Consider the following 10,359-nt stretch of genomic DNA (forward strand, 5'->3'; position numbering starts at 1 on the left):
ACTCTTGAAGTAATTTGATGTTTCTGTGCAGGAATTGGTGTACTGTTCTGTGAAGCCTCTGCCAATTTCTATGTGTTGCATATATGTAAGATGTTATGACCATGTAAATCTGTGTTGTTTAAATACAGAATTCAGTTATAGCTGCTTCTCAGGAAGTGAGACTGAAATTTCCCTTACTTGCTCATCTGTGACTGGTTGTAGGATTCAGATACTGCTTAAGGAACCATTGCAACTGATTTCTGTAAACTTAAAGGTTCTATTTGAACTGCTTAATTCTGGCATTTGATTGAAGGACAGTGTCTAAACTGTCACAATCCAGTATTTAAGTCATTGGTTCTGACTTACCTGTAGTCATTTAGTTTGTCATTTAGCATGAGAGATTAAGGGTGAGGGAGATACTCAGTGGGAGTTCTCCTTGCCTACTAGACTTAATTCAGTCCCAAGCTCTACTGTGGGTATTTCAGGGATGGATAGGTAAAGAAAATGACCCACGGTATGGAGCATGTTTACACTTTTGCATGGTACAGACCACGTGAACTGAGAATCTTAGAACTAAAGTATAACTTCTAGCAAATTTATGGTTCATACACTCTTGCAGTGTTGGAAAATGAACGTCATTTACTCCTGTAGTGGCCATCTATGAAGCATAAATAAATGAAAAGTGATAGTTGGAGTTCTCATACAGATCTAATTTTATGTAATTACTAGGTTTTATTTTGTTGGTGATGAAGACTTGCTTGAAATCATTGGAAACAGCAAAAATGTTGCTAAGCTGCAGAAACATTTCAAGAAGATGTTTGCTGGTGTTTCTAGCATTATTCTCAATGAAGATAATTCTGTGGTTCTTGGGATATCCTCACGTGAAGGAGAGGAGGTATGACTGCAGTGTTTCTTTCTAAATAAAATTCTGAAAATAAGTGAATGTGGGCTGACTTAAACCTAATTCTTGCAGGTGCTGTTCAAAACACCTGTCTCCATCACAGAACATCCCAAGATCAATGAGTGGCTCACTCTTGTTGAGAAGGAAATGAGAGTGACCCTCGCTAAATTGCTTGCAGAATCTGTCACTGAAGTAGAAATCTTTGGAAAAGCAACTTCAATTGATCCAGCGGTCTACATCTCTTGGATTGATAAATACCAGGTATTAATATGGAACACTTAAGCATACTACAGCTTGGTTACTTCAGTGAGGAAAACTATCTGATGAGGATTTTTGTTGCACAGGCTCAGCTTGTTGTCCTGTCAGCCCAGATTGCGTGGTCTGAGAATGTCGAGTCAGCCCTCAATGGTATGGGTGGAGTTGGAGACAACAGTCCTCTCCACTCTGTGCTAGCTAATGTTGAGGTCACACTCAATGTCCTAGCAGATTCTGTGCTGATGGAACAGCCACCTCTTCGCAGAAGGAAACTGGAGCACTTGGTAAGTAAAAACCTTTTCTCTTCTGGGTTTGCAGGTGATGATTTTTAAAAGTTTAATGAAAGATTGATTAGTATTAGTCTTAAGACTAATTTTTCCTTTCAGAAAATGTTTTATGCAATTTAAGCAACTCCATTAAGCCCTGATCTGATCCTGTAGGTCACAGTAGATTTTCACTCTAGTCAGCTTAATGCACGATAACATATTATAGACTAGCTCACTGAATTGATCTTCAAGCTAGCTCTTCCAAATATGTAGGTTACTGATTTCTTCATTCAAAAGTAAAATATCTCATTAAGCTATTTATTATTGTAATTATTATATACTTTTGTTTGTAGATAAGGTTTGGGAATGGTGGGAGGAGTTAAAATCATCCTGGGTTATTTCTGTAGATTTTTAGAGGGAGATGCCTGGTTTGTTTTAGGAGGACTTGTCTTCATACTTCCTGGCAAGTAAAATTTGTAGTTCAGTAGTGTAATGGTTAACAGACTAACTGGGCTGGAGTGCTTTGCTGGAAGCTAGGGAAGTCCTTAACAAGTGCAGTTAACATTGTTAGATTTGTCTTTATAGCAACAGATTTTAAGGCAGAGACTGTTGGTTGGTCATGACTTCTAAGTGATGACTTCATGACTTCTAATTTACTATGCTAGTCCTGGCTTTATTAGCAATGGCTTGTATTGCTGTGCTCTAAGGAGTTACTTCCTTCTCCAGATCACTGAGTTGGTGCACCAGAGAGATGTCACAAGATCACTGATCAAAAGCAAGATCGACAACTCCAAATCCTTTGAGTGGCTCAGCCAAATGCGGTTCTACTTTGACCCAAAGCAGACAGATGTGTTGCAGCAGCTGTCCATTCAGATGGCAAATGCCAAGTTCAACTACGGTTTTGAGTACCTTGGTGTTCAGGATAAGCTAGTACAGACTCCTCTTACTGACCGCTGTTACCTGACAATGACACAAGCCCTGGAGGCAAGACTTGGAGGATCACCATTTGGTAAGTTTACACTGAAGTATAATAAATACTTGAGACAAATATGTAAACTCTTATCTCTAATACAGAGGTTTTAATGTAAACATGCAGAACACATAACTAAGATGTTGAAGAACAAAACAGTCTTTTGGGGGAAGTTGTAACAGTTTTAGGTTTCACTGAACCCTCTTGTCAGGGACCAACAGAATCATCATGCTGGCAGATTACACGAGTAGGCAGTGGCACCTCAGACAGTAAACACTAAAATGTGTCTGTCCCACTTCTCTAACAGGTCCTGCTGGTACTGGTAAAACAGAATCTGTCAAGGCTCTTGGACATCAGCTTGGCCGCTTTGTGTTGGTTTTCAACTGTGATGAAACATTTGACTTCCAGGTAAGTTGTTTGATTTAAAAAATGTTGTCTTTGCTAACAAGCACTAGGAATCTCTTCAGAACTCTAGAACAGCCAGTAGTGTTTACTTTTAAGATGATTGATCTCTAAGTCTTAAGTGAGTAGGTATCTGTGGATCATACAGATGCTCTAACAAAAAATGCCTAAAGCAAAAGTGGGGCAGAACGTTACTGAGGGTGGGGAGAGGTCTTCTGTTTTTTTAGAATGAGTACTTGTATAGCAGCAAGAGTTTAAGACTGGATTTAGGAAAGTAACTGAATTTATTTAGTTTTCATTGATAGTACTGGTTTAATGGAGAACAGATCAGGGTGTGAGACTGCCAAAGTAGCTGCGCAATTACTAAATTACCCACTGTAACATAGCTGTAGAGTTTGCCTCAGCGTGTGAAAGATAACTCAAAACTAAAATAAAAGTTACCAGGATAATTTAAAATTAATGATATCTTCTACCTGAGAACCAGATGAAATGCTTTTGTCAACTGTAACACATCAGACACCTCAAAATAAAAACTTCTGTCAGGTGTATATGTATATATCTAAACAACAATATAAAACACAAACAAGGCATTACAATCCTTCCTAGACTCTGCCAGCGTGCCCATCTGTTTTTGCTGTACAGCTGTGTTTGGCTCAGACCAGGGGTTCATTTAGTCAGCATTTGGCCTGTAGTGGAGAGTAGTAAGATTAGGAATAGTGCTTGATATTCCTTCCTTGCCCCCAGCCCCCTTCCTTCCTCTGACAGTTGCAAAGATCAAGAGGTCCCAAGTTGAAATGGTTATTCATGCTTTAGTGAGCCTTTCTCCAGGTACTCATTTCTCCCCTTGAATCCATGTACACACTTGCTTCTGTCGCATTCCCTAACAGAGTTCCATTGCATTACCATGCACTGTATGAAGGAGCACCTTCTTTTTTATTTTTTTAACAATTCCTTAGTTCTTGTATTGGAAAAGACAGTGAACAGTTGCTTTTTAGCTGTCCTAAACCAGTGCCTTTTAGACCTCTATCTTAATCCCTCATGTTGCCTTTTGAAACCCAAAAAGGTTGTTCTTTAGGTGGAAGCCTTATCATACTTTGGCCATCCAGTGTGCTTTTCTGAAATGTTTTGTAATTCTAGTATCGTCCTTGCGATAAGGGACTAGAACTGCACCTGGCATTACTGGTATCAGTAAGCAAAACCTTATGCAGTGGACTTACCTGGGCTGTTGTGTGAATACACTGCAGTACAGTACGTAGTAACAGGAAGCAGTGAACATCTGAATGTCAGAACCTTTTTGCAGCTCTTGTAGTACTAAAAAGATGACAGCCTGCATACAAATACAACTCCTTCCTGTTTTGGGTTCATTGCATCAAGTGCTGCTTTCTGCTTATTTTGCCTGTGCATAGGCAGGAATGATCACACAACTTCAATGGTTTTCCCCTCTACGTGCAGGCAATGGGACGCATCTTTGTGGGACTTTGCCAAGTGGGTGCGTGGGGCTGCTTTGATGAGTTCAACAGACTGGAGGAGCGTATGCTCTCTGCTGTTTCACAGCAAGTTCAGTGCATCCAGGAAGCCTTGCGAGAGCATTCCAACCCCAACTACGACAAGAGTACGTAATTGTTCTTTCCTGATAGTGTTGTACAGCATCTCTAACGTCCTTCATGCTGCTTTGTTGCTCAGTTAGATTTCTCCCAAGTAATCCAAGAATGAAGCCACTTACTATCAAAACTTAAAAAATTAATATAACTTCCAGCTGATAGAAATTTGTATTTGAGTTGCAGTACTAGGGGACCTGCTGTCCATTACAATAGAAAAATAAAATAGAATGAAGTATGACTTCTCTCCTCAAGGTGATTGATCAGGTGTAACTAAATGCACTCTCTTTTCAGCTGCAACACCTATTACTTGTGAGCTGCTGAACAAACAAGTCAAAGTGAGCCCTGACATGGCTATCTTCATCACCATGAATCCTGGCTATGCAGGCAGATCAAATCTGCCTGACAATTTGAAGAAGTTGTTCCGCAGCTTGGCAATGACAAAACCAGACCGTCAGTTGATTGCCCAGGTCATGTTGTACTCCCAAGGTTTCCGTACAGCTGAAGTGCTTGCCAATAAGATAGTGCCATTCTTCAAGTGAGTAACATGTTTGGTTCCAAGTAAAAATAGAGCTTATTGTTCAGAGCTATAATGTTCTCTGCCACTCACTAAGCATGTTGTGCAGCAGTCATTTCAAGCAAACAATGACGCTTACTGAGGGTTATGTTGGTCCCTCTTGATAATTAAATTGTATTTCGTCTCCTTTGCTGCGTAGGCTTTGTGATGAACAGCTGTCCTCCCAAAGTCACTATGATTTTGGCTTGAGAGCACTGAAGAGCGTGCTGGTTAGTGCAGGTAATGTGAAGAGGGAGAGGATTCAGAAGATAAAGCGGGAGAAAGAAGAGCGTGGTGAAGTTGTTGATGAGGGAGAAATCGCAGAGAACTTACCAGAACAAGAGGTAATGTGTGTATGAAGTCTTTACTTCTGTGATAAAGTGCAGGATGCATGCTAAACAAATAACCCTGCAGTGTTTACCACCTAGTGTTAAGCCATGTAAGCAAAGTAATGTTAGTTACAAAAGGTGGTAATTTAATACCAAAAAACATAGCAGAGAGGCATAGAAACTACAGTTGTATAGACTGAAAATCAATAGGAATTAATAGTTGAGTTTCAAAGTTGAAACCTCATCAATGGTTCTTTTTACCAAGACCACCCTGGTCTGGTGCTTTATCAATAAAGTATTTAGTGACGTTTTCCTTGTCAAACACATTGTTAAAGCAAACGTAATTAAAAAAATCTTATCCAAAACATGACTCTTTCTGCAGATCCTGATCCAAAGTGTATGTGAAACTATGGTACCAAAACTGGTTGCAGAAGACATTCCATTGCTGTTCAGTCTCCTTTCTGATGTATTCCCTGGAGTACAGTATCATCGTGGGGAGATGACAGCCTTGCGAGAGGAGCTTAAGAAAGTGTGTCAGGAAATGTATCTTACCTATGGTGATGGAGAAGAAGTTGGTGGCATGTGGGTTGAAAAGGTAAAATAAAAAAATACAAAGGTGAAATTGAAGTTAATGTATGTATAAGACTAAACTTCCTTTTTTATTATGAAAGGTGCAAAGCTTTTTTTTTTTTTTTATCTTAAGCAAGCAACACATAGAAGCTTATATTGACTACTGAAGTTAAGACTTAATTGGTACATCATTTCTTCTGCCACAGGTTCTTCAGCTGTATCAGATTACACAGATAAATCATGGATTGATGATGGTTGGTCCCTCTGGAAGTGGAAAGAGCATGGCTTGGAGAGTGCTTCTGAAAGCCCTTGAGCGGCTAGAGGGTGTGGAAGGTGTTGCTCATATTATAGATCCAAAAGCAATCAGCAAAGATCACCTCTATGGTACTTTGGATCCAAACACCAGAGAATGGACAGATGGCTTGTTTACACATGTCCTGAGAAAGTGAGTCTTTAGTAGAACAGTTGAAAAACAGCCAGTACATTTGTGTCATGGATATTCTGGCCTTAGTGAGTCTTTGTTCTCCACTGCAATAAATATTTCCTTTAATGTAGAATCATAGACAACGTGAGAGGCGAGCTGCAAAAACGTCAGTGGATTATCTTTGATGGTGATGTGGACCCTGAATGGGTTGAGAACTTGAACTCTGTTTTGGATGACAACAAACTACTGACTCTGCCAAATGGAGAACGTCTCAGCCTTCCACCAAATGTAATGTTGCTTTTTTTTTTAATGTGATGCTGCTTTTCCCTTAATCCATACTAGTGTTGTCGCTCTTTCTCATCACAGGCAGAGTAATACTGATCTCAGGTAGTGGTTTGCTGAAGTTATGAGCTTTTGTGGAAGCAAGCATTTCATGTTAAACTTACTCTGACCCTGTAAGACAAACTTTGTGGATTATATAAAAGTCGAGGGTAGCAAGCAGTAACAATGAACTTACCTTAAGACAGTTTAATGCTGCTGTTGATTATTCAGAGGCTAAATACAAATTAACTGATTTAAAGGGTTTCTGTTTCTTAAGGAGGAGTTTTTTGGTTTTGCTTTTGGTTGGTTGTTTCTTGTTTTTACTTTAAACTCTTGTTTAATTTTTTTACTCTTTAGGTGCGTATCATGTTTGAAGTACAGGATCTGAAGTATGCCACTTTGGCTACTGTGTCAAGGTGTGGCATGGTCTGGTTCAGTGAGGATGTTCTCAGTACAGACATGATATTCAATAACTTCCTGGCCAGACTAAGAAGCATTCCTCTGGATGAAGGTGAGGAGGAAGCTCAGCGAAGGCGAAAGGGCAAAGAAGATGAAGGAGAAGAAGCAGCATCCCCAATGTTGCAGGTATAACTTAAGACTATATTGTGGGTTAATGTAGTAAGAACGCTTGTATCACAAGCAGTATGGTGTACTTCGAACTTATGATAGCCCATCGTAGAAAAGCTGACTTCCTCTTTACATGTTTTTGGGTTGGGTTTTTTTTAAGGATATTAAAATATGAAGCATTTCAAACCTGCTGCTTAGCAATCAAATGAGAAGCAAGTGCTTTGAGCAGTGTTTGTCTCCCCCAACAGATTCAGAGAGATGCTGCAACAATAATGCAGCCGTATTTCACATCTAACGGCCTGGTGACTAAAGCACTCGAACATGCTTTCAAGTTGGAGCATATTATGGATCTCACCCGCTTGCGCTGTCTTGGTTCTTTGTTCTCCATGTTGCACCAAGCTTGCCGCAACGTCGCCCAGTACAATGCCAATCATCCAGACTTTCCAATGCAGATAGATCAACTAGAGCGTTACATCCAGGTAAGTACAACACGCTGCTAAGTGACTGCTGTGTTGGACGTGTCAGTATAGCAGCTAGATTTGATTTATTGTTCATTAAGTTTTGTTCCATTATTCTACAACCAATAGCTGCTTTTGCTGCTTCTTACAGAGGTACCTGGTCTATGCAATACTCTGGTCTCTTTCTGGAGACAGTCGTTTGAAAATGAGAGCAGAGCTGGGAGAATACATTAGGAGAATCACCACTGTGCCACTGCCGACTGCACCCAACATACCTATAATTGACTATGAGGTAAACCTTTGTTGTGCTAGAAGTGTTGCCCTTTTGTGTTCTTAGAAGCTTGCTTTAGATTTTGGAGGTTAAACTAGAAAATGCAACACTAGACTATCTTAAATTTTACAGTTTCACAGTTCAGTGAACAAGCTACTTTTTTTCAGTCACCAAAAAGCTAATTGTTCAGATAATTTAACTTGTTTAAATTTGATGCAACAAACTATTCTGCAGTTTAAAAAAAAATCTTTTAATTAAGGTTGAACTACATTCCTGTTCTAAATTGTCTGATTACGTCTTTGTGCTCCTAGGTGTCCATTACAGGTGAATGGGTGCCGTGGCAATCCAAGGTTCCTCAAATTGAAGTTGAGACACACAAAGTTGCAGCTCCTGATGTTGTAGTACCAACCCTAGATACCGTTCGCCACGAAGCATTGCTGTATACTTGGCTAGCAGAACACAAACCTCTAGTTCTGTGTGGCCCACCAGGTTCTGGAAAAACCATGACCCTCTTCAGTGCTCTCAGAGCTCTGCCCGATATGGAGGTACATGGAAGTGTGTTGTGTGCGTGTGTGCACATGCATGTGTGAATTACATAGTATCAAGTCTAATCTCCTTAGGGATTAAAGCAGTCTTGATTTAGCATGGAAATTATTTGCAAGCCAGAACTCAGTGGTACCTTCACCTCAGTCAGTCATGTGTATGCATAGCCAAAAATAAAAATTATGTTGAGCAGAATCTAAATTTATGTCTCAAGATCTTTAATCTGAAGGATACTTCCTTCTTTTGCTGCTTCAATGCAGGAGCATTCCTCCATTTAGTATTTAAAAACCTATGGTGATGTTTAAGAATAACTCTCATCCTTCAGTGTATTTAGGTGGAGAAGCAGTTTTATGAAGCTGTGATGTTCTAAATACATGTGATGTCCTAAGTACAAGGTTGGGCAGGAGGTGTTGCTGCATAGTAAATGGAGAACCTGCAATGGGAAAGAAACAGGATACAGTCAGAATACAGGCAGTAACCTGAAATACAGTATAAAGCATATATATATATTTAGTATATTTTGACTGTTTTCTTTTCACTATTCCTTTTTTAAGGTGGTTGGACTCAACTTTTCTAGTGCTACTACTCCAGAACTGCTCTTGAAAACTTTTGATCACTACTGTGAGTACAGGCGTACGCCTAATGGTGTGGTGCTGGCTCCTGTACAGTTAGGAAAGTGGCTGGTGCTGTTCTGTGATGAAATCAACTTGCCAGATATGGATAAGTATGGCACACAGAGAGTCATATCCTTCATTAGACAGGTTTGTTTTCCTTTGTAATCAACTATATCATAACAGTTATTTCCAGGGAAATACAATGTTCCACTAATTTTATTCTACTTTTATTTTTTTCCAGATGGTGGAACATGGAGGATTCTATCGTACATCAGACCAGACATGGGTGAAACTAGAGAGAATTCAGTTTGTTGGTGCATGTAATCCACCTACTGATCCTGGAAGAAAACCTCTCTCACATAGGTAATGTATCTAGTAAACTATATGTAGCAACAGAACAGGGGTCAAAATTGAAGCATTGACTATGTAATCTGTTCTTAATGTACTTGTTTAACACCAGCTGTGCTGAAATTGTGTTCCTTGCTTTTGAACTAACTGCTAGTTGGTTCTTACCCTGACAGCCACCCAGTGGACTCAGCATAACACTTCTTGAAAAACCTGTCTGAAATGCTGTGGATACTTCAGGTTGTTTTTTGTTCTGAGTCACTAAGGAGCAATGAAACCAGCTGCAGTTACTGCTGATAATCTTGAATCAAGCAGTTATTTAATTTTGGCAAAAAAATAGTGAAGAGTACAGAGTGCAATTTGACCTTCTGGACTACATAATATGCTAATCTTTCAGGTTTTTACGACATGTTCCTGTGGTTTATGTGGACTACCCTGGACCAGCTTCGCTTACTCAGATATATGGAACATTCAATCGTGCAATGCTAAGGCTGATCCCATCACTTCGCGCATATGCAGAACCTCTCACTGCTGCTATGGTAGAATTCTACACAATGTCTCAGGTAGCTTGTTAAATACTACCCCAAACTCTAATTAGAAGTCTTCCTTTTATGTTGAATCATTTAACATGCATTGTTTGCCTTTCATATGGATAATATGTGTACAAAAACTCAACTAATTACTTGAGTTCTGGCAAAAGCCACCAAATGACGTTCGCAAAGTAACACCTTGCAGTGCCAAGGCCCATAAAAAATATGGTGCAACTTTGGGATGAAGTCACTAATTAAGTTTACATTTTTAGGAGAGATTCACTCAAGACACACAGCCACACTACATCTATTCACCTCGTGAAATGACTCGATGGGTGAGAGGTATATTCGAAGCATTAAGACCATTAGAAACCTTACCAGTTGAAGGCCTTATCAGGATTTGGGCCCATGAAGCATTACGTCTCTTCCAAGACAGGTAAAATAAACACGAGATGAAGGG

At 39.7% G+C, this 10,359-nt stretch overlaps 1 protein-coding gene across 1 annotated transcript in view; it reads left to right on the forward strand.

The window, feature by feature from the left end:
- Window positions 1–10,339, forward strand: part of LOC104525001 (cytoplasmic dynein 1 heavy chain 1-like) — a gene marked incomplete at its 5' end in the record, with an annotated part of 22,619 nt that extends 12,280 nt beyond the window's left edge. Inside the window, 19 exon segments of the mRNA XM_010168039.1 lie at window positions 699–874; window positions 953–1,141; window positions 1,225–1,419; window positions 2,128–2,410; window positions 2,679–2,779; window positions 4,226–4,385; window positions 4,666–4,909; window positions 5,088–5,271; window positions 5,639–5,851; window positions 6,033–6,271; window positions 6,382–6,538; window positions 6,929–7,156; window positions 7,387–7,617; window positions 7,748–7,888; window positions 8,179–8,412; window positions 8,965–9,171; window positions 9,266–9,387; window positions 9,767–9,932; window positions 10,172–10,339. Of these exon segments, the coding sequence (XP_010166341.1) occupies window positions 699–874; window positions 953–1,141; window positions 1,225–1,419; window positions 2,128–2,410; window positions 2,679–2,779; window positions 4,226–4,385; window positions 4,666–4,909; window positions 5,088–5,271; window positions 5,639–5,851; window positions 6,033–6,271; window positions 6,382–6,538; window positions 6,929–7,156; window positions 7,387–7,617; window positions 7,748–7,888; window positions 8,179–8,412; window positions 8,965–9,171; window positions 9,266–9,387; window positions 9,767–9,932; window positions 10,172–10,339 (3,638 nt within the window).
- Between the last annotated feature and the right edge of the window lie 20 nt (window positions 10,340–10,359).

The sequence above is a fragment of the Antrostomus carolinensis genome, unplaced genomic scaffold, assembly GCF_000700745.2.
Source record: "Antrostomus carolinensis isolate BGI_N321 unplaced genomic scaffold, ASM70074v2 scaffold10435, whole genome shotgun sequence".
NCBI lineage: Eukaryota > Metazoa > Chordata > Aves > Caprimulgiformes > Caprimulgidae > Antrostomus > Antrostomus carolinensis.